The 24362-nt window shown below is 50.9% G+C and overlaps 1 protein-coding gene across 1 annotated transcript; it reads left to right on the plus strand.

The window, feature by feature from the left end:
* Positions 1-335: 335 nt before the first annotated feature.
* Positions 336-23949, plus strand: BAG3 (BAG cochaperone 3). Its single transcript, XM_061403650.1, has 4 exons — positions 336-867; positions 16801-17124; positions 18930-19334; positions 22553-23949. Exons 1-4 carry the CDS (start codon positions 682-684, stop codon positions 23390-23392), a joined length of 1755 nt encoding a protein of 584 aa, XP_061259634.1. The 5' UTR covers positions 336-681; the 3' UTR covers positions 23393-23949.
* The last annotated feature ends 413 nt before the right edge of the window (positions 23950-24362 follow it).

Below are 24362 nucleotides of genomic sequence, written 5' to 3' on the forward strand. Positions count from 1 at the left end.
TTTTTACACGAAGGAGCCAGTCCCGGGAACACCCACGCGGCTCGAAGAAGACCAAGCGAATCCGAAAACCGAAACCGGCCCAGGACACACAGATGACGTCCCCTGGGGTTTGCTCGACCTGCCGCTCGGCGGCACAGGGATCCCTCGGATGCAAGCCCCCCGCCCAGCTCAGGGACAACTCCGCCAGGGATCCCCTGCCCCCCGGGAACCGCGAATGTAGGGGAAGAGGTGGCGGGGTGGAGGAGGGGCGGCCGGCGGATGCTCCGCCCACGCCCCGCCCACGCCCCGCCCCGCCCCGATTATAGCCGATGACTCAGGGCGGAGCTCCGCATCCAACCCGAGCCGCCGCCAACTTCTCTGGATGGGACCAGAAGTTTCTAGCCGGCCAGTTGCTACCTCCCTTTATCTCCTCCTTCCCCTTTGGCAGCGAGGAGGCTATTTCCAGACACTTCCAGCCCTCTCCGGCCACGTCACCCCCTCCTTTAATTCATAAAGGTGCCCGGCGCCGGCTTCCCGGACACGTCGGCGGCGCTCCCGACTCTCCGCTCCGGCCGCGGCCAGCGAGCGACCCTACACCTGGAGGTCCGGCACCCCGCGACCCCGTGACCCAGCACCCCGCGACCGGGCACCCTGCACCCTAGCACCCCGGCGGCCGCCCCTCCGGGCCGACCCCGACCCAGCATGAGCGCAGCCACCCACTCTCCCATGGTGCAGATGGCGTCCGGCAACGGCGCCGGCGACCGCGACCCCCTGCCCCCTGGCTGGGAAATCAAGATCGACCCGCAGACCGGCTGGCCCTTCTTCGTGGACCACAACAACCGCACCACGACGTGGAACGACCCGCGCGTGCCCCCCGAGGGCCCCAAGGTGAGCAAGGCCCGCGCCGCGCCCTGGCCAGCGGCTCCCCCTCCACCTTCCCCCCAAACCCCCATCGACGGCCAGTCTGGGGACAGGGCCGGGCGGGGGCGGCTGGACTGGGCCTGCGGGGACGCGAGGCGCCAGGTGCCCGCCGGCCGCAGCCGGTGCCTCGGAGGTCAGTGAAGGCCGCCTGGAACGCACGGATCCCCTGGAGGACGCCAGCTCCCAGGGGGGTCGGCCTGCTGCGCCCCCCACGAGCCCCCTCTCCAGGCCCGCCCTTGGCCGGCGTCTGGGCCAGTTTGGGGAGGTTCCCAAGAGGACTGCCCTCCCTGGGCCGTGTTTGGTTTCCGGGGGTCAGGCGGGAAGTGGGACCTGCGCTGTGGCACCAGGTCCCGTCCACCGGCTCCATTCGAGGGGCCCTGGGCCAGGAGACGACGGGTGGCCGGCCTGCTCAGCACCAAGGCCCGGGTCAGGCCTGGCCACGGTCTCCACCCGGCTTCCAGGGCTCAGATCCTCGTTTTTCTCTGCTGACCGTGCTTTGGCAGACGCCAGGGGACCGTTGGCAAGTTAATGTGGGGGTCCTTTAGGGTCTCTTAGGAATTTTACCTCCTCAAGTTCCTGAACTTGGGTGAGGGTATCTTGACTTCACTCTCCCACCTCAGGCACAGAGTGACTCAGGAGACTGATGTAAATGCATTCCTTTTCTTGTTTTTTTTTCCCTTCTGTATTTGAAATTAAAACTGTATTATTGTTTGAAAGTTGTCTTCACTACGAATATATTCTAGTATGACTTGTTAAAAATAAGATGCAATCTTCCAGGCAATTTCTAAACTGAAGATGCCAGACTGTCGCCTAGTTGGCTATCGCCTTAGATACTGCCTCACCCTGGTCAGAAAGAGATTTTTTTTTCTTTTTTAATATCAATACATTCCCTTCCTTGTTATGCTACTAAAATATTTAGGATTTGTTTCTTATCCCCAATACACAAATAATTTAGTAGTAATACTTTTGTATTAGAAGTATGCCTTATTTACATATATGCAGGGGTGTATATACTACTTAATCCTTAGAACCATGACAATTTGAAAATATAAACTTGGAATGAGTCCGTTAATTTAAAAAATTATAACTAATTGTATTGCTCTTGTAATTCTCTATAACTTTGAGCTTTTTCAAAACGTAAAGCTTGGCAAAAAGAACTAGACTTGTAGTAGTGTTACATTGTCTGGGCAAAATAAAAGACATGAGCTGGTAAGTTATTTTGAAGATTTAAAAACTCACAGAATTAAAAATGTTTTATAAACCATTGTTTTAGAAGAAAAAAATCTGTGTTAACCACCTTCAGTTTTATGCAGCTTTTTCCTTTAAAATATTTATGAAACTCTGGTGCCCAACAGTGAGATATTGTACAATCAGCAGCTTATACTTATAAGAAATTAATTGTATATTTATTCCTGAAAATTATTTCAAGAGGCTGTAATTAGCTGGGATCGACATAACCATGTATTCCTTTTGTCTGTTCAGCCCATTATTGAGTGAAACTAAAGCTCATTTCAAACCAGCTCTGTTAATGCAGCCTGCAAGGATGTAGATCTTCACTGAGGCCAAAAAAAAAAAAAAAAAACCCTGTCATTTTGAGGCTTCCTTCCTATAGAGACAGGAAGAGTCAGAATCCACTGGCGTTGTTGGTGGTGAGTGTAGATCAAGTATGAACATATCCACTGTGAGTTCAGTGTACATGCCACATCTCTGGCACTTGGTTTTCAACATGAAACTCACCCAGCAGGTTGAGATCTTACGTACGATGGATGGGTTAGGCTGTGGTTTTACAAACTTTTTCAAGGGGGAAAAAAAACAGGTTAAGTTACTATTATTTTTCTCAACAAGTGGAACATAAGAGCTAGTAAATCAGAAGTTTGATGCTGTGAAAGTTGATTTGAAAATTTAACAGAATTTTAAAGTCAAAAGATGGTTAAAGATCTTTTAGCTCAGCCTCTATTTTTTTCTGAGAAAGAAACCCAGAGAGTTCACATGTGTTTCCAAAGGCCATTCAGCCAGTACCAATAGCAAAGAGAGACCTACACTGGAAAGTCCTAATTAAGAGGCAGTTTATTGTTCAGAAGAAGGTAGAAGAGTGTTAAATTTCTGTGAAATTTAAGGGTGAACTGTGCAGGCTGGAGTACTTGATTGTTTTTCTGCCCTTCTGGCTTTTGTGACTACTTGGATGGTGATGGCTGGATGTGATCAACTCAAGAAAAGAGCTGCTTACCAAATTAATTGAGATTTCTCAACGTGGCACTAGAACATAAGGAAAAAACTAACATTCACTTTGTTAGCTCTGTGGGCTTCATGGCTTTCAAGACTGTGCTTTGATGTACACAAAACAACTATGTGACTAATTCACTTTAACTTCTGTGAATGATGGAAAATCTTTCAGTCAGTTCAGTCGCTCGGTCATGTCCGACTCTCTGGGACCCCATGGACTGCAGCACGCCAGGCTTCCCTGTCCATCACCAACTTCTGGAGCTTACTCAAACTCATGTCCATCGAGTCGGTAATACCATCCAACCGTCTCATCCTCTGTCATCCCCTTTCCTCCCGCCTTCAGTCTTTCCCAGAATCAGGGTCTTTTCCAGTGAGTCAGTTCTTCTCATCAGGTGGCCGAAGTATTGGAGTTTCAGTTTCAGCATCAGTCCTTCCAATGAACATTCAAGACTGATTTCCTTTAGGATGGACTGGTTGGATCTCCTTGCAGTCCAAGGGACTCTCAAGAGTGTTCTCCAACACCACAGTTCAAGAGCATCAATTCTTCGGTGCTCAGCTTTCTTTATAGTCCAACTTTCAAATCCATACATGACTATTGGAAAAACCATAGTCTTGACTAGAAGGACATTTGTTGGCAAAGTAATGTCTGTGCTTTTTAATATGCTGTCTAAGTTGATCGTAACTTTTCTTGCAAGGAGCAAGTGTCTTTTAACTTCATGGCTGCAGTCACCATCTGCAGTGATTTGGGAGCCCCCCTAAAACTTTAATATGCTGTCTAAGTTGGTCGTAACTTTTCTTCCAAGGAGCAAGTGTCTTTTAACTTCATGGCTGCAGTCACCATCTGCAGTGATTTGGGAGCCCCCCTAAAACAAAGTCCCTCACTGTTTCCATTTTTCCCCCATCTATTTGCCATGAAGTGAATATCCTTCACTAGCACTTTATATCAGAGATTGGTTTCTTAATGTGGATTGAGAAAATAATTCTGGCAAAAAACAAAGGGTGATTTTAGAGGAACTGAGCTAAGAGGATCCTCTGAGCATCCTTACCTTCCAGGGAAGATGCTGTCAGTCAATCAAGGGCTATTCACTGAACATGAAGAACAGAGAAAGCCCTCTTCAGGGGAAGACAGTTTCTGGGGTGTTTGCAGTTTAGTCATATGGGTAAATGAATGACTTTCTTGGAAAGAAGAAGACTAGAACTTTGTGTATGGTTTAGTTTTATTTGCTGTTGTCTTAGAGTTGATCCTCTCCCATTTCCCTGAGGTGTTTAGAGTGACCTTTCATCCCATTTTTAAAGAGGGGGCAAGTGAAAGTATCTTGCCCTTCACTGCAGAGGCAGGGCAGCTAAAGGCAAAGGCTTTGGGCTTACTCCAGCTCCACTCTGAGAATCTGAACCTTCCCACCTGCAGTCTTCCTGGATATCGATTTTCTGCACACGTGTCTTGGCAAGTTCCTACCAGTCCAGGCCCCTTCTCTGGCAGAGGGCTTGGCATCCTCTTTGAGACGTACAGTTTCTATGCGGGCCGCTCCTCTGGCTCGCCTTGTGAAATAAACAGAGGCCAGATGCTTTGGAGTGTGGTGCTGTGCCGCTCCCTCACAAACCTCCTTGGGCAGAGGAGCAGGGCGGTTCTAGCTTTTCCGGTCCCGGAGGTGCCTGGGCACGGATTCCCGAGCCTGGCAGTCTCCAGGGAAGCCTGAGGAGAACACAGGTTGCCAGCTGTGCGTACTCCCTTGTTGGATCCCGGTAGCTCAGGGTAGGACCCAGAAATCTGTATGTCAGAAAAAGCTGCCCTGTTGGTTCTTGATTCTGGCACCTGGGCACTTGAGAGTCACCAAAGGACAATGATCCCACATCCTAGAGGGGGTGGCGTGGGGGAGCTATGACTTTGTGTGCACCTGTGTGAGCCTTGGCATCCTCAAAGCATCCTGCTTCACATCTAGACCTGCAGAGCCATCTCCCGAGCCTCCCTTCCTTCCTGGTTAAACTCAGCGGGTGCCTGAGTTTCTGGGGATGATGATGGGGATGGTAGGGGGAGGGATGGACCTGGCAGGGTGCCAGTGCCAGGTGTGGGGAGGTGATCCCCAGACCCTTGGGAACCCCAGGAGAAGCAGGCCAGAGGCTTGCCCTGCCAGCTGAATCTCACCGCAGTCGTTTGACAGATTATCCTCAGGCCCTATAGGAAACAGATAGGAGCATCCTTGCAGAGGAACTCAGAGCTGGTTTGAGTTTCAGTTGAAGCAGAGACCCATTTGTTCCCCTTCACGTTCAGGAGAGCTTCCTGAATATTCCGAGAGATGAGATCATCTTGTGGTTTGCAGATCGATCGCAAGCTCTTGTGCCTCTTAGAATCAGAACACAGGAAAGGAGCGGCCATTCTTTCCTTTATATTTCCAGCCAGTTGCAGTGACTCTGGAGCAAATGTCTGTATCACAGATGAATAGCAATTTGCTGAGGGTTTAATAAAAACATGGCCAAACAAATGCCTTTGGAGCCCAGCTCATCCAGGACCTTCGTTTTCCCCTCTGAAGAACAGTCCATGTTTGGCCTATGCAAGACCTGACCAATAACTTGTCGCCTGTGTCGTGGTGTATATTTGCCCTTTACAGGGGGTAGAGACAGCGCGCAGGAACTGTGGCGGCGGTTGACGTTAGCCAGGGCCGGGAAGGCTTAGCTGTTTGATGCTGTTGGGGCTGCCTGTGAGTCAGGAAGCCTCATACCACCCATGAGGCTTGATTAGGTTGTCCTCATTTCTGGAATGACACACAGCTGCCTTATATAAACCACTCTACACGTTGGTTCCTTCCCATTGACATTTAAAAACGACCTGGCATTTTTCGTAAAAATTAGGAAGCCATGCATCAATCCAAACCTACTCTTTCTGCTTCATAGTTCTGCTGTGTTAATGTTGCTCTTAACATGTTTAAGACGCCTTATATAGAGAAACTGGGAGCAGTAGCTGAAGGCTTTGCTTATTGGGAACCTCTGAGGATCCTCCAGTGCTGATGAACCGCAAGGAAACCTCTCTGATACCTGACAGAGTTCTCCAGGCCCTCCCGGCTCCCCATGGCTTGTGAATCAAGTCCGCGTGCCCATGATCCTTTTGTGCCTCAGCTCTCAGACAAAAAGCTGGACTTGTGAAGCGAGGCTCCAAGTCCCCTCCTTTTGCAGATGTGAAAGTTGATCTCCAGCCCTTGTTTGGCATCATGCGGCCTGGTGAGATAGTTGGTGTTCAGTCTTCACATATTTCTAGGACGATTTCTTTGGGGGCCTTGGCAGCTTTTCAGCCAGTCAGGCAGCTCGTAAAAGCTTGATCAGAGAGAATTTCTGTAGGAAGGGAGGAACTGATTTTTTCCGTCTGTCAACACCTTTGTAGACATGTGCCAGACACAGGTGGGTGCTTTTACAAACCTTATCTCTTTAAACCCTCAAAGGCGCTCACGAAGGTGGAAGCTGTCAGATTCACCTTATACACGAGGAGACAGACGTGCAAAGAGGGGAGGTCCCTGGCCTGAAGCCTGTCAGCTGTGACAGAACAGACTGTTGTGAGCAGAGCTTTGCCCCCACCCCAGGTGACAGACTCGATGCTAGCGGGCCTAGCCGCTTCTTTAAACTTAGACCTTTATACTCTGAGCTCGCCAGGCACAGCCCCGATTTTAAACAGCCTTGAGTCCATCTCCTACAGCTCGTCAGACACATTGGCTCCTTTCCTGAGCCTGGGTCTGAGCTGAGAAGACAAGCCCCAGTCTCCGCTCATTCATCTCTGCCGAAATTTTTTGAGTGCCTGCTCTCTGCGAGTCGTGGTGTTAAAATGTCACACAGAGGACAGTTCTGCCTCCTTCAGGGCCATTTTCCACAAAGCGTTTCCCCCATCTCTCCAGTTGGAAGCAGCCCATCCCGGCTCCAGATGCCACATTACTTCAATTTGAAACTTTCCTCTAAAAGGCAGCACGTTCCTGCTTTGCCTCAAGGTCACGTCCCTGTGGGCTGAGCGTCCCAGAGGCAGACTCTGCGTCTCTTTCATCTCTCTGCCTCTTCAGGGCCTGGCAGGGTCCACGGGCTCAATATGTACAATTCTGTGTGGAGAAGAGGAAAACATGGGCCTGGGCTCCGGGCTGTTGAAGACAAGCGTCCCTTCCTGACGTGTGTGTTGCAGGAAGCCTTCTGTCGGTTCCTAAGCGGCGTCAGCCTCGTCCCCAAACGTCTCCCAGTTGCCGGTTCCTTTTTATTGAATTTCTGAGTGGCCTTTTCTCCACAGGGGACTTGGGTATTGATTCCCTAAATTCATCCTTACGTGTTTGGAGGCGGTCTTTTTTTTGTCCCCGCCAGTGACACAGCATCTTAGAGCCGGCCTGCCAGGGAGGTTGGTTGCTGTCAGCAGCCAGATGCCACTAAGCCAGGGCTGTGCGAGGAGTCTGTCTCCAGTTTTTCCGTTTGTGAGGCTGGCAGTAAGGTCAGACACTGCAGAGCGGCAAAGCCTCTTACTCACTGTTGGTTCTGAAGACCAGGATTGCAGATTGTTCGCTGCCTCCATAATGTGTATAGCGTGTGTGTGTACTCAGTCATGCCCGATTTTTTGCAACCCTGTGGACTGTAGCCCACCAGGCTCTTCTGTCCGTGGGATTCTCCAGGCAAGAATACTGGAGTGGGTTGCCATTTCCCACTCCAGGGGATCATCCCGACCCAGGGGTCGAACCCACATCTCTCGTGCCTCCTGCACTGGCAGGCGGATTCTTTACCCCTGTGCCAGCTGCGAAGTCCTATGTACATTAAGTGCCTCCTGGGAGCTCCCCTACCCAGAGCTGCGTCCTGAGTGAGGGAGATGAGACTTAGCCCTGAAAATTCCCTAGCATCCTGTTGAAGAACAGGCATTTCCTATTTTGAAGTAACTTCCTTGGTTTCTTGAAAATTTAAAGTAGAATTGTTGTATTTTTTTCAATTACGTTAAATTCTTTCTTGGACAAAGAATGAATGAATGAATGGTTTAGAAGTGGAAACGGCAGGAAGATAGGAAAGAACATGTGTGTAGCAGGGAAGGCAGCCACATGGCTTTTTTGAATGTTCCAGATTATCCCACGGAGCCCGAGGGTCAGAGTAGGACCCGGCTCTGCTGCTGGGCTGGACCTGGGTTCACTCCCAGCAGAGGCCCTGGGCTGGGCCTGAGGAGTCTCCGGTCTGTGGTGACTCAGAACTGAGTGCCCCACTCTCGCTGCCCTGCCTCAGCCAGGCGGTGACTCAGCATTGAGCCTTGGCTCCCTGGCCCGGAGCACACTTGAACTGAATGTTCCAGGTCTGTGCCTCAGCTCAGCTCCACCGGGCGAAATGAAATGCTTTCCCTCCTGCTGCGATTTCACCCCCGGGAAGACAAAGGGTTTGCAGATGTTCGTTTGTCCTTAGCCATCAACAGTCATTAATCCCACAGTGTACAGGTGTGACAGGAATAGTGAAAGTGTTCACGTGTCCGGTGGTCTCAGGTAAAATCACTCACCTCCCCCCTGCCCAGCCTCAGTCTCCCCTTCTGAGAAATGGGCGTACACCAGTACTCGTCCAGCGGGATTGTGAGGAGCCAGGGCCTGACCTGAGGCGTGTGTGCAATCTGTGGGCCCCAGCCTCCACCAAGAAGTCGGAGGGGATTCTCGGAGAGGCACTTGGCTTCCCCACACAGTAGAGAGTGCTGGCTGGATGTGGGTCTGCGGATTCCCAGATGGGCATGAAGTCTTGTTTCCCGAGGCAAGGCCTCTTATGGCCTCTGAACCACCTCAGCTGACTGTCCTTCCACCAGTGTCTTGACGCCCTCAGCACCCTTCCTTGGGGGTTCCTATGCCCCTCATGGGGGATGCACAGGAGCTGGGCAGGAACTCAGTGCAGACGTCAGCCTTCTGGAGCCTCAGCCAGACCTGTAGCCCACAGCCCCAGCAGCTTGTAGCCTTGGCCCCAGATCCCCTGCCCGAGACAGGCCAGGGCAGTTGTGTGTTCTGTGTTCTTCAGGGAGTGCTGTGTTTACCCTCAACCCTATGATCGAGGGGAGGGTCTCTGCCTGGGCCTGAGGACAGTGCCAGCAGGAACCAGATGCCCAAGGGTGTTGGGGGGTCATCAGCCGTGTGCACAGGTGGTCTGGACGCTACCCTAAGGGGCAGAAGGAGAGGGAGGGGGTTTCTAATTTTCACCACCCTCTTGAGGGAGTGTGGTTGTTGGGAAAGGAGCGCTTTGAGAAGCTGCTTAGGGTGGGGAAGGAGTCCCCCCCCCCGCCCCAGAAATTCCTCCCAGGGCTGCCACCATCTGTCAGTCTCCCCTTGCTTGAGCTGTGGTTGATGAATTGGAGATTTGACTTTTTTTCCTGTTGGGGAATTGTGTTTTGTGCAAAATGCATGTCCAGTAAAGCCAGCACCCTGCTACCAACAGATGCTATGCATGGCTGGCCTCTGAGACAGAACCTTGAGAAACCAATGGGAATGTACCCATGGGGGTAAAGGGGTCTCTTTATCTAAATTCAGACAAGAGTTTGCTTCCAGATACGGAGATTTCAGGTACTTTTCCGTCTGTGGCTTGTGGCTTTAGATTGATTAAAGCAGATCCCTACCTTTTTTTATTTTTTTCCTGAGGAGGAAGTAGGTAGTTTTTTAAATACCCTGAAGCCACTGAGTTCAGGAGCTGAACTCCCAGGATCCAGGGTTTTCTTCTTGGTTTTGCAGCCACTTCCCCTGTGACCTTGGGAACCCTTGAAGGGGGCTCCAGGGAGTGAGGAACTCTGAGTCCCAAGCACTCTCTCCAGCAGGGGACATACTCCGCTGTGGCCCACGACTTACATGCCATGGAGGGACACCCTGGGGATGTTGAAGGGACATTAGCAGACTTTCTACTCCTAGGCGACTCCTTCTGTCCCAGCCTGGCTTGACTCTTCCCCTGGGCCTCAGGGGCACGTGTGCAGGCATTACAGTCACTGCAGACTGGGTGTTGATTGTCTGCAAGGCAGCCCCTCCAGGGTTGGGGGCCTCCTGAAGGCAGAGGAGAGTGTAGGGCTCAGAACTCTGGAGTTGTCTTTGGCTGTGTTTGCTTCCAGTATGAAACATTAGATAACATGTCTTAACAGAGAAAATGGCATCCCTGCTAATTAGTGCTCTTAGGACTCTCAGATAAAAGGGCTTCAAACTTTTATTAGGCTCATTACCAACTTGGGTGAGACCACTGAGGAATTAAACCTGAATTTACAACTTTCTGAACAGTAGGCCCAACCAGCAGTTGCTTGGGAGAAGCTGGGTCCATCAGTAACTATTTGTGGAATGGAAGAGCGCGGTTATACAGGGCACAGGACAGCTCAGAGTTCACGGAGACTTTCTTGTGCCTTATTTCACTTAAATTTGGCAACAGGTCCTGGGAGGCATGGGGATTTTTATAAGCTAGGGGACCTGAGTCTCAGTAGGAAGGAGTCCTGTCCGAGAGCACGCAGTTGGCAAGCAACGGGGCGGGATTGGAGTCCAGGATGGCAGCTTGGAGATGGGGGCTCACGCTGGTTCATTCCCACCTGTTGGGACACAGCTGCAAAGAGAAGCAATGTCATGTTTTTTAAAAAAAGTTTTCCTTAGTAAAAGCGCATAGGGACACCCATCTCAGTAATCCCAGGATCAGGGCCACATACTTCTTTAAAAAAAATTGCTGTTGGAATATAGTTGATTGACAATACTGTGTTAATTTCAGGTGTACAGCCAAATGGATGAGTTATACATTACCTATATCCACTCTTTTTTAGGTCTTTTCCCATGTAGGCCGTTACGGATGTATTGAGAAGAGTCCTTGTGCCATTCAGTAGGTCCTTATTAGTTATCTGCTTTATGTACCATAATGTATATATGTCAATCCCAATCTTTTCAGTTTATCCCCCCTTCCCTGCCGGTGACCATAAGTTTATTTTGTACATCTGTAGCTCTGTTTTGTAGAGAAGTGTACATACTCTAATAACGGGTGTATTAGATAAAACCTTCGATCACCTGGGACTAGATCGCTTAGAGTGTAGACTCTTGTCCCACCAGGAGCGCTGTAAGCAGACTGTGGTGGATGTGGACTTTGCTTATTATTCAGTTTGCCCAGTGTCTCTTATGTGCCCCCAAACAGGGTTGGGAGCAGTGGAAGAGACCCTTTACCACACTCTAGTGGGAGCTTCAAGTTTGGCTGTGGGAATGTAGGTATCTGTTTATATATCACATTGGCAATAATTCCTGCTTCTTTTCTGTGGCCTATAACACCAAACGGAAGGTTTTGTAGGACCTTGAAGCTCAGGTCTCTGTGTGCGCTTTAGAAGGAAGCTTTTCTTTTGTTTTGCTTCCTGCCTGAGAGAGGCAAGCCCAGGCCACTTTATTTTGATCCAGGTCCTCACTAAATGGGGAGTCCCAGGATTCTTATTTCCCTTCATCTTTTTTTCCCCCCTTGTTTTAGAAGTCTTGGAAGTATCATTAGTAAAAGTCACTAGCTGACAGGCATGAGGCTCTTTTGGCCTAAAAACCCAGTTAATAAGAGTGTGTCCTACTTAAGACTCCAGGGCTGTCAAGGCGGTGGTGCTCCGGGTTGCCTTTGTGGCTGTTCCCCTTCATTCAGAGCGTGGTTTGTAGCTGCTCAGCCCGCGTTTTAAAGAACACTGCACTGTGGAGCTGAGGTTGGGGCTCATGGGGGCACGGTTTTCGGGGCTTATGGTCCCAGCCTGCTTTTCATGTCCCGAGTCTACTGTATAGCACAGGGAACTCCTCCTCTTCCTGAAACTTCTGGGCACCTTGAGTTCCAGCGATTACTGATGTGATTTAACTGAGTACAGTTAAGAGTGATCACTTTTAGATTTCTGCAGCATCAATTTTTCCTTGTTTTTGAGCCTTATGTAGGTGTTTACAGCTAGGAGAGATCTTGGGATCAGAGGTCAGGGAGAAGGTCATCTGGAAGGACCCTCGTTTAGAGCTGTGCTCCCAGGGCCGTTGGGGCTAGGTTTCCCCACAGACCTTCTGAGTCAGACTTTGTTAGGACGGAACAGTGAATCTGCATTTTTTTTTTTTTTTTTAATTTCCTGGGTGTTCCAGATGCCCCTAGTCTGAGAACCACCGCTTTATAGCACATCATTTCACAGCTCAGGAAATTGGGGGTGGGAGGGTAGGAGTAAGCTGCTTCCGTAGTGCCTCCTTAGGGGCAGAGCTGACTCTGGGACCACATGCAGTCTCTTTGCAAGTCTGCTAGCTGTCCGTTAGTGCCCACGCTGTTAACTAAAAACCAGTGGTGAAGTGTAGTCATCCTCTCAGAGTCCCTTGGACTGCAGGAGATCCAACCAGTCAATCCTAAAGAAAATCAACCCTGAATATCCACTGGAAGGACTAATACTGAAGCCAAAACTCCAGTACTTTGGCAACCTGATGCAAAGAGCTGACTCACTGGAAAAGACCCTGATGCTGGGAAAGATTGAGGGCCAAAGGAGATAGGGACCGCAGAGGATGAGATGGTCGGATGGCATCACCAACTCAATGGATGTGAGTTTAAGCAGACTCTAGAAATAATGGAGGACGGAGGAGCCTGATGTGCTACAGTCCATGGAGTTGCAAAAGTTGGACACAACTTAGTGGCTGAACAACAACAATGAGTAAATAAGACCTGTTTGTAAGCCACACCCTCGTCCGAGCTCAGAACCTGACCCCAGGCTTATCTAGTAATAATACCTGATATTTGTGAGGGCAAGTTTTGGCTCATCTGAGGCGATTTTTCCCGCTTTTCATCCTGGCCTTCTCATGGAGTTGTTTGGCACCTGCAGAGGATTTTAACGTAATGCCCAAAGAAGAAGAATTGGCCGGTTCATTTTATAAATTAGTTCAGTGAGATAGGCAGTGGAGTCAGGCTCTGATTTCCTAATTGGATTTTGTATGAATGTATTCCTGATGGCTCTGCCCACAGATAAGGATAATGAGCTGAGCTGACTGGAGGGTAATTCTGTGATGCTGTCACCGCTCCTCAGGAAGCGAGGCAGGCGGTGATGGGGAGGCCGGGCCGGCCGTCGTCCGCTTGGTCATCTTGCTGGCACCCTGTCCCTGTCGCCCGGCCTCACAGGAGCGAAACCCCCAGGAGACGGAAGCCCCGTCCCCAGCGAAGTCAGGGCGGGGCAGGTAGTGCGTCTTCTATGAAAGATGCTGGCCAGCAGAACCAAGAGGCTTGGGCTTGAACTTGAGAACACTTCTTACGGGACTAAGGAGACATGTTCTAGATGTTTCCTAGGATAATTATAAACATTTATAATATATATTTATTATATATATTTGTATAGAAAGAAAGTGAAGTCACTCAGTCGTGTTCGACTGTTTGCGATCGCATGGACTGTAGCCCACCAGGCTCCTCCATCCATGGAATTTTCCAGGCAAGAGTGCTGGAGTGGGTTGCCATTTCCTTCTCCAGGGAATCTTCCTGACCCAGGGATTGAACCCAGGTCTCCCGCATTGCAGGCAGACGCTTTACCGTCTGAGCCACCAGGAAAGCCATTTGAATGTATACTTACTTTAAATACATAGTCATATAAATACTTTAATATAAATTAAACATTTTAAAGTCTTCCCCGCCCCCCACCCCGGAAAAAAAGTACATCTTTCCTTTCACTAGACTCTGATGAAACACCACAGAAGGTAAAAAGGGCAGTGTGGCTCTTTTGGGTCCTCAGTTTGGTTCGTAGACCTGAAGCATTTACTGCTGACAGGGCTCTAACGAGAGCAGAGTGGGAGCGGAGGCGGCATCAGCACCCCGTGCGGACCTTGTCGCGGGCGGGTGTTTCACTCGGGTTTAAATTTTTGTTCACATAGAAGTGTTAGTTTTCTAGTCCATAGACGTGAGATGGTTTTTTAAAACTTACCTCAGGCAGTGTTTTCTAAACAAAGCCCGCCACACACCCCCACCACCGCCCACCAGAGCATCAGGGCTGCCTGCCTTCTTTTAGACACGACAGTTGTGAAGAGATGCGTGGGGTTTTTATTAAACGGCATGAATGAGCCATTCGTTCACTCGGAACCGGGAGTACAGACCTCAGAACTATAGGAAAGCAGCCTCCGGGCCTCTCCCAGCCTCCCTTCTTTCCAGCTTGGGCCCCTGACGCCCCCGCCCCAGCCTACAGCGACCACTCGCTTCCCTTCACTGACCCCAGCGCCGCACTGCTCCCAAGACCCAGGCCGGGTATTGGCTGTGCTCTCACAGCCCCGGGGCAGGCAGAGCTGTTCCTCTGCCCTCCTCCCCTTTTTTCTTCCTTTTTCTTCCCTTTCCATTTTCAATTGAGGTACAAAATATATTCAGCAAGATGCATAAAATGTATTGGCAGGCCCGCCCTCAGACCTTCTGGATCCAGGGGCTTCCCCCAGGAGTGGCCAGGCCTTACTCGGCCAGGGCTCTCTAAGGTTTCCAGGCCCCGGAGGGTCTGAGGCGGAGGCACAGCTCACAGCAGGGTGGTGGGGGGTGGCCGCCCTCACGGGTTCAGCCTGGGTGGTGTGGGTGGACTGAGGCAGGAGATGAGCAGCGTGGGGGCTCCTGAGATGAGGAGACTGAGAGAGACTGCTCTTACATATGGGTGTACACATTTATCTCCACCACCCAGAGAGAGAGAGAGCTTTTGCATCTCCTCAGAGGGTCCCTTCCCAGACGATTACCATTTCCTCCAGGTGCGTCCACCTTCCTGACTCCGGTTACCACTGGTTAACTGAGTCCTTCAGATTTGATTCTTTGACCCTTGGGCGTCTTGAGTCGAAGCATCCTGTGCCTGTGTTAGAAGGGACTGCCTTTCAGCCCCCTGGGCAAACCCCTCTCCATGGGCTCTCGTAATAGCTTACTACAGACCTGTGAAGTGGGTGTTGCTAGCTCCACTTTCTAGCAAAGGGGATTAAGGCTCAGAGAGGTGAAGAGACTTACCCCCAATGAAAGAATGATTACTAACAGAGGTAAGAAAGAAGGCGAGCCTTCTTTAGGAAACCCCACCTTACTAGAAAAGCCCAGGTGGGCCCCTGTGCTCTCCAGGTGGTCATCCTGTTTGTTTCACGCAGCCCCCAGCCTGCAGGGATTGGGCCTTGCTGGTGTAAACCACGGTACCCAGTAGCTTGGGAGCAGGGTGTTCACCAGGGGCCAGCCAGCGGACGAGGGCGGCTAACTTGCCCATCTCTGCTCTAGTGTGTGGCCAGGAGGAGGCCAGCAGGGACACCGCCCCCCGCACTTGTCCAGGCTCCGCTCCAGGCTGGAGGGATGGTGCCCCAGGGCGAGGACGAGGTGCCCAGCCGGCCTGTGATGAGTCAGCACTCGGCAGCACAGGCCTCCTTCAGCGCTGCTGCCGCCTCCCTTCTGGTGCCCGTCTCGTGGCAGGAATGCGCTTCTGAATGTGACGCCTGGACCCACTCCCTGCTCTTGGGTGACCCTAAAGTTAAGCAGGCTAAAATAATGCCGCCACCCTGAGCACGTGGGTATTCTAATCTGAGAGTACCGCCTGTCTGCCGGTGTCCCCAAGGACATGGCAACACCCGGGCCTCTCCTGAGTGCTGGGAGGCCCGCTGGGGCGGCGGGCTCAGCAGGAGGGCAGAGAGAGGTTCACGGGTCTGAAAGATCTAAGGTCCAGGGCTTGCCCTCCTTGTGACCAGCTTCGCCTCAGCGGGAATAGACCCTCAAGCCTTCTGGTGTTTGCCGTTCAGGGGGATGCCTCGTAAGGAGGCATAATAGTTTGTCCACTTGGATGCGTGGAAGTAGCACGAATCCTCAGCCCCCTCCTCTGTGAAAGGACCCTCTAGATGGTCAGGACAGGAAGCCACAGGGGTCCCTGGCTTCAGTCACCCAGCCTCTGCTTGGTGAGGAGTGACATTGCCTGGTGAGTGACTGGCCAGCCTTGTTGTCTGAAACAGGATCTTTCTCTGTGGTACATCTGGAACTTGGCCTTCTCAAGGGTCCCAAAATAGCCAGGCCACTGAAGGGAGAACTTCATGAGAGGACATAGGAGGGACCCCAGCCGCTCCTCGCCAAGCAAGCTTTGTTGGCATCACAAGACCAGCACAACTAATCCCCGGGTTTTGTTCTCATCCTGTGCCTCTTCTGCGTTCCTTGGGTATCTCCCTTTCTTGCCTCTTGTTCTGAAAATATTCCTGAGGAAGCTGCCTGCCCGCCGCTGCCCCTTCTCTGCAGATTTCTGGGCTGTGGCCTGTGTCAGGGTCCCACGTGAATCTGCGTTGTCAGGAAATGTGAGGACCGTTTAGGAAGCCGAGATGCTGGCTGTAATCCCCTTAGCAAGTTGGCATTGGACCCTCCTAGCATCTTCTGATCTGGGTCTCTGAAGGTTTGGGAGGCTGTCGGGGACTCTCCTGTATGCAAGGCTGCCTTGTCATCCAGAACAAAAACCTGTCTTACCAGTTCGGGAAACTGGAACTTCTCCTGTGCTCCACAGATACCTTACTTGTCTCTTACTTTCTTTTGATGCTTCTGATTCTTAAACTCCTGGGCCAACAGCAGCTTCAGCAAGGGAGGAGAGGTCTGGAAGAAGTAGGGGATCAGGGGAGGTACCCACAGTTTCTGCGCTCAGCTGTCCTAGCTGGCACTGTGGGGCCCAGAGTCACTCTGGAAGATCGGAGCACATGGCATTATGCTTTCTCCTGCTCAGGGCTGTTTCCTTCCCAGTTTCTAACAGGTCTGTGTGTCTCCTCTCACTTTTAGGAAACCGCATCCTCTGCAAATGGGCCTTCGCGGGAGGGCGCCAGGCTGCTGCCCACTAGAGAAGGTCATGCCGTGTACCCCCAGCTCCGGCCAGGCTACATTCCCATCCCCGTCCTTCATGAAGGCGCCCCGAGCCGGCCGCACCCTGTCTTTGCATACTCCCAGCCCGGGACGCAGCGCTTCCAAACCGAGGCGGCTGCGGCGGCTCCCCCGAGATCCCAGTCGCCTCTTCGGGGTGTGGCGGAAGCCAGCCAGCCAGATAAACCGAGTGCACCGGCGGCAGCTGCTGCAGCGGCCCAGCCTCCAGCCTCCCATGGACCCGAGGTAAGGAGAGGCCTGGCTCACAGGCCTACATGACCGTGACCTGTGCAGGCAGGAGGAGGAGATGGCGGGGAGCTGGGTTTCGTGCTTCCTGGGCTGCCCCAGACCACAGATGACCCCAGACCCTCATGACAACCCCGTGAGATGTGGGGCATCCGGGCCTGGCCAGTGTCACCCAGCAAAGATCGCTTGCTGACAGCCCCATGTCCCCCCAGCATTTCACAGGCTGGTTTTTCAGGTGAGCAGAGATTGTAGTTTGTTTCTGAAGCTCCGGAATTGGGGCTCAAGAAGGGGTAACAGCTTGGTCCAAAAGCATAAAGTCGGAAGTGGCATTGCAGGGCCTGGAAGCCTTGCCTTCTGGCTCCTCCTATGACACCTCTCATTCCCACTGAGCTTTGTGTGTCAGAAACACAGAGAGGCTCTGTGTCATTTCACTCAGTTCAGTGTTCATGGGTGAGTGTTAACTGCTCGGAGCTACGCTGATGTGAAAATGAGACCGCGTGCCTGTCCTCACAGTGTCTGCTGTTTAAAACAAAGCATAAAATTATTTTTTCAGGTTTTAAGCCTGAGGTCAGCACTTCCTTGTACTAACAGTTAAAGCATAGTCCTTAACCTGGTTCTTAGCTGAGACTTGAAGGCCAGTGGACCCCAGCAGGAATCCTGAGCCATAGGCCCTCTGGGTTTTCCTGTTGGGACACCATCCCACTGTGTCCCCCGCGCTGCTCTTGAGCACAAATGCTTACTCCACGTGAAAAACATAGTTAATGGAGGCATCAGGTGGTGCGGTGGTAAAGAACCTGCCTGGCAGTCAGTGCAGGAGAGGCAAGAGACATGAGTCGGATCCCTGGTTTGGAAAGTTCCTCTGGAAAAGGAAATGGCAATCCACTCCAGTATTCTTGCCTGGAAAATTCCATCCACAGAGGAGCCTGATAGGCTACAATCCATGGGGTTGCAAAGAGTCGCACATGACTGAGCACACACTCACACAGGAGGCACTTACCCTTTCTTGGAGAGGCAGTACCTATATTTGTAATGTTTTTGTTGTAAAAATCAAAAGTGATGCGTCAGTCAGAGAAATCTTCACAAATTTAACCTAGCAGGGGCCTTAGAAGCCAGCTGGGGAAACACTCTTCTGCTGTTCCAAAATAGAAAGTAGGCTGTCAGGAAGGGAGAGGGGCCTGGCCTGCCTTGGTCCACATGGGGACGTGGTTCCCGCTGGCCCCTGGGTTCTCTGGGGATAAGCAGGAAAAGAGTTCAGGAAAGAGGAAAGGAAATGACAACAATAATTAAAACTTAGTGAGCACTTCCTGTGGGTGGTGCTGGTGCCAGACACACCCACTGATTCTTTTACAGAATCTTCAAGTTAGGTGAGGAGGGGTTACTCTTTTCTGTACTTTAAACGTAGCTCATTAACAGTAAAGAATCTGCCTGCAATGCAGGAGACTGAGGTTCAGTCCCTGGGTCCGGAACATCCCCTGGATGAGGGCATGGCAACCCACTCCAATATTCTTGCCTGGAAAATCCCATGGACAGAGAAGCCTGGTGGGCTTCAGCCCATGAGGTCACAAAGAGTCGGATGCGACTTTGCGACTGAAACAACAACAAAGCTGTCGGGCTGTTGAGAATTTGAGCCCAGGCCTCTTGACTCCTGAGTTCCCAGTCTTAACAGTACATGTGGACACTGGAAAGGCTTAACAGGTGGGAGGTTGTATTAAGCCTGCCACCCTGAGCAGGCACGTACTGCGGGCAGAGTCAGAGAGCCAGGCAAGGGTTCACAGGGCCATGTGTCTGCATTCTGTGTCTTGCAGCGGTCCCAGTCTCCAGCGGCCTCAGACTGCTCCTCGTCCTCCTCCTCAGCCAGCCTGCCCGCCTCCACTGGCAGGAGCAGCCTGGGTGGTCACCAGCTCCCCCGGGGCTACATTTCCATCCCTGTGATACACGAGCAGAATGTCACCCGGCCGGCAGCCCAGCCATCCTTCCACCAAGCCCAGAAGACACACTACCCAGCTCAGCAGGGCGAGTACCAGACGCACCAGCCCGTGTACCACAAGATCCAGGGGGATGACTGGGAGCCCCGGACCACGTGGACCGCATCCCCCTTCCGGCCTCCTGTCCGGAGTGCGTCCAGCCGGGAGGGCTCTCCAGCCAGAAGCAGCACACCAGTGCCACCCCCGCCATCTGTCCGTGTGCAGACCACGGTCGACAGGCCTCAGGTATGGGAGTCGGTGTCGCAGATGGGCTGGGGTGGCATCTCTCCAGGGCCGGAGGAGCTCTGTGCAGGTGTCCTGGGTCCCCTGCCCTCATCAGCCCTTCCTGGGGAGACCGAGATCCCGGAAAAATGCTGGTTACCAGCAGATGCGGGCGAGGGCTGTGAACCTCTGGTGCCTTCTATAGCTTTTGCTTGTTCTTTGTAGCAGCTGCCTCAGGGGCAGAGTTCCAGCCACTGTGATGGGGAAAGGTGGGCAGAGCATGGCGTCACACATTTGGGGCCCAGGTGTCCTCTGCCCATCATACCCTTTCAGGGCCCTGCCACACCCCACTCCACACTCCAGCTGCAGCCTCCATCTCCTGCCTCACGGATACCCCTTCTGCACCCTGCTGGCCCTTTCGTCTGTTGTCTCCTCTCTTGTTTCTTTGCTCACACTGAACCCACTTCCCGAGATGCCTCCACAATCTAAACTTTTCCCATCCTCCAAGGGACAAGCCAGTCTTGCCGCTTCCGTGCAGCCTGATCTTTTCTCAGGGTGCCTAGTCTCTTACAGTTCAGCATCTGATTGTTCTATGCATTTCAGAAGTGTTCATCTGCTCTCTTCAGCTCTGCTCTGACCTTGACCACAGGCAGCATGCCTTACCCTTTGCAGTAAAGGACTGTGTTGCCCAGCTGATGCCCGACCGGCTGGGTGGCTGGGACACCTTCCTGCCTGTCTGGTGAAAGTCACAGGCAGTGCCCGTTTAACCTTCAGTAGAGGCATGCACTAGCTTTCCAGGTGGCACTAGTGGTAAAGAACCCAGCTGCCAATGCAGGAGATACAAGATGCAGGTTCAATCCCTGGGTCAGGAAGAGTCCCTGGAGGAGGGCATGGCAACCCACTCCAGTATTCTTCCCAGAGAATCTCATGGACAGAGGAGCCTGGTGGGCACAGTACATAGAGTTACAAAGAGTCGGTCGTGACTGAAGCGACTTAGCACAGCACACAGCACAGAGATGTGCAGGCACTGATTCCTGGGGGAAGCAGTCTTCTAGTTTTAGAGCCGCAGAATACCCAGCAGCCAGGGCCCCTCAGCTGCTGAGTGAATTCTTGACCACTGTTCTTGAAAGGAAAGTCCCCTGTAAACAAATGGAGGGCATCTTCTTCCTACAAATGGGGACACTGTCCAGGGCCCTCTAACAGAGTGCTTTCCTGTTACTGGCTTTTGCTTTTGTTTTGTTTTTGGCTTTTCTATTTGGAAATGATTCCAACCTTACAGAATGGAAGTCCAGTATACGTGAAGGTCATGAAAGCAAAGATTCAGCCATATTCACTATTAATGTTTTACTCCACTTGCCTTGTCATTTTTCCTCTCTCCATATATTATCTATATTTTTGTTTGAGATTTAGTTATAAATAACATGCCCCTGTCCCCTAAACATGACAGCAGGTGTTTTCCTAAGAGAGCTACCTTCTCACTGATAACTACATTAGAGTGATCAGCTGTAGGACAGTTAACACCCTTACGACATTTCTGTCTCACACACAGTTCGCTTCCACGTCTCCTGTAGAGCAGTTTCCCCTTTGTTCTAGGATGCAGTCTAGGATCGTGAGCATTGCATGCAGGTGTCATTTGCCTTTAGTCTCCTTTAATCTGGATCAGTTTCTCGGTCTTTTTCTGCTATCATGACCTTGAAAAGTTTTTGAAAAGTACAAGCCAGCGGGCACACCCCCTCTTAAGTGTTTCTAAAGTCACTTATTCAGCTATTGCTTTAAAGCCCAAGGAGAGGCGTGTGGCTAGTTCATGAATGCCAAGGGCCAAAGTTGAGGACTGCTGGTTGGCAGAAGAGATTTGATGGAAAAGGAGGCTAGTGGTGTTCAAACAGCCACGCGTCCATCAGATCCTTAACTTAAACTCAGTAATCCTTTCAAATGGGAAAGAAGTGCTCATTTGCCAAGCTGGCAATGTTTCCTCTCATATCTTTCCTATATATTTTGTGTAATTGGTGAAACAATATTTAATCCTATTTCCACTTAATCTTACTTGTTTGTAGTGGCCTCCCTTTCACAGCTTATTCAGAGATCCCATGTTGGAGGCTTGCAAAGATTTGACCTAATTGAATATTATAGTGGGATATAATGTTTTTAATATGGAGTACTTTACAAGTATTATAGTCTAACTCCTATTTCCCAGTTGATGAAATCAGAGTGTGTGAGATTTTTTTTAGGTATTCACTTGAATGCTGGGTGAACCAAGTTACTTCTGTTGCAGGCATAGTTCATTTGTTAAAACACGCCTCTGGCTTATAGTCACATTAAAGAGCATCTCAGCCTCTGTAGCCATGCGGTCGGTGTGGAGGTGCTGTGCTATGCCAGTATCAGCTCTGGCACAAATGCGTCCAAGCAGAAGTCTTATAGGGTTACCCATTTGGGGCATCTTGCTTATTCTCAAAAAAATACATCAGTCTGGGCAGAAACCACAACGCTGTCATAGGTTTAAAAAAAAAAAAAAAGACGATTATAACTTTGCTGAAACAGGAGATGGGAAGGTCACACCTTGAGCAGAGACTTTCACGCAGAAGGGGGCAAGTGGCAATTATTACTCCACGGCTCCATCCCCTGAAAGTCTGAGTCACCCAGGACTTTGCTTTGAGCTGAAGTAACTCAGGAGTCAGCATGAGTTTGGGGTATTTTCCTTTTTGAAAAATTACGTTGGTTTTCTTTTCATTGCCGTAAGAATTCCATCTTCAGAAAAAGTAAGAGAGAACAGACTGAGAGACCAAGGTAACAAACGGAAGCGTAACCATGGTTTGGTTACATATAATGCATGCGTGCTCGTCCTGCTAAGTGTCTTCAGTCATGTCTGATTCCTGGGGACCCCGTGGACTGTAGCCCGCCAGGCTCCTCTGTCCATGGGATTCTCCAGGCAGGAATACTAAAGTGGGTTGCCGTGCCCTCCTCCAGGGGATCTTCCTGATCCAGGGATCGAACTCAACATCTTTATGTCTCCTGCATTGGCAGCTGGGTTCTTCACCACTAGCCCCACCTGGGAAGCCCCATTATGCATGACGAATACCATATTTTATTCTTGTAACTGGTATCAGTTGACTTTGAAAATCTCTTTTATACTGTTAAACTTTTTAAAAGTCGTTCCCATTTCCTTCTAGTCAGTACTAGCTACAAATGACCACCTGTGACTCTCAGCCATTAAAATTGTCTGTGTCCTTGCCTCTTTCCCACAGCCCATGACCCATCGAGAACCTTCACCTGTTCCCCAACCTGAAAACAAGCCAGAAAGCAGGCCAGGCCCAACTGGACCAGATCTCCCTCCCGGACACATCCCGATCCAAGTGATCCGAAAGGAGGTGGATGCTCAACCTGTTTCGCAGAAGCCCCCGCCTCCCTCTGAGAAGGTGGAAATAAAGGTTCCTTCCGCTCCGGTGCCTTGTCCTCCTAGCCCCGCCCCTCCTACCATCCCCTCTGCCGTTCCCTCTGCCGTCCCTTCTGCCGTCCCCTCTTCCCCCAAGAATGTGGCTGCAGAAGAGAGAGCAGCCCCTAGTCCTGCCCCTGCAGAAGCTGCACCCCCTAAACCAGGAGAAGCTGAAGTGCCCCCAAAGCATCCGGGTGTGCTGAAAGTAGAAGCCATCCTGGAGAAAGTGCAAGGGCTGGAACAGGCTGTGGACAACTTTGAAGGCAAGAAGACGGACAAAAAGTACCTGATGATAGAAGAGTATCTGACCAAAGAGCTACTGGCTCTGGATTCGGTAGACCCAGAAGGACGAGCTGATGTCCGCCAGGCCAGGAGAGATGGGGTCAGGAAGGTTCAGACCATCTTGGAAAAACTTGAACAGAAAGCAATAGATGTCCCGGGTCAAGTCCAGGTTTACGAACTCCAGCCCAGCTCGCTTGAGACCGATCAGCCGCTACAGGAGATCATGGAGATGGCTGCAGACAAGAGCAAGAAGAGTGCTGGAGACGGAGAAGACCCCAAAACCGAAACCCAGCCGCCGGAAGCCAAAGCAGCAGCAACTCCAAACCCCAGCAGCACAACAGACACAACTGCTAACCCGGCAGCACCGTAGTCTCCACGAAGTGAAGAGTCAGCCCCGGAGACTGGGAACTGATTGTGTGCTTTAGGAATTATAAGTTGCATGCATTTCAGGGACTTAAAATCAGTTGGTTTTTACTCTTCATAGCCGCTTGGTACGCAGTAACTTGGGTGGAGGCAAAACACACTAATAAAAGGGCTAAAAAGGAAAATGATGCTTTTCTTGTGTTCGTATTCCGTACAAATAAAGAAGTTGCTTGTTACAAGTTTAATAACCCCATAGCTTGTTTTGGAGCCGTCTCTGTATGGGCCCCATGTGTTAGCCATGGATGTGAACTGTCTTTCTAGCTCTGGATTGAAGGAGTTTTTTTTGGCAGGGGGAGTAGATGGGGAGTCAGTTTCTCATCACTAAATATGAAGCCTGTTTTTTAGAAATGTTGCCATTTTAATGGGATGATTTTTGTCATCTAATAGCTATGATACTTTAGATAGAATAAAATGTGTAAGGAGCCATAGAGATATCTGTATGTGGGATGGCTTTAATGCTATGTGTAAAAAAAAAGGAAAATAAAGTAATAATGTAACTCAAAATGTCTTCTGTGGTTTCTGAATTTTGAAGAGTGGCAGCATCAAGATAGACTTGCACTGGCTTCAGGAAAAATAAACAGCGGATGCATTTACAAGCCTGCTCTGGGATTTGTGACACCCCTACTGGTGTGGCCCATGAGAAAATGAGTCTTGGTCATTTTTCTGTCTCAGGTTGCAGCCGGAAGCTGGGAAGACCCAGGGCTATAAACCCAGGTAATGGGAATGTGCCCATCACACCTCTCTGACTGCCGCAGCTGAGGTGCATCTCTGCCCACCTGGCCCCAGGCCACCTGCAGGTCTCACCAAGCAGCTGCGTGGGTTCAAAAGTGCACAGAGAAACCAGTTTCCAGTATTGCCTGAGGTTGGCCCACGCCTTCCTGGAGTCCAGGTCACTGGGGCTTGGGCACATGTTCTGT

This window comes from Bos javanicus, chromosome 26 (assembly GCF_032452875.1).
Source record: "Bos javanicus breed banteng chromosome 26, ARS-OSU_banteng_1.0, whole genome shotgun sequence".
Lineage (NCBI taxonomy): Eukaryota > Metazoa > Chordata > Mammalia > Artiodactyla > Bovidae > Bos > Bos javanicus.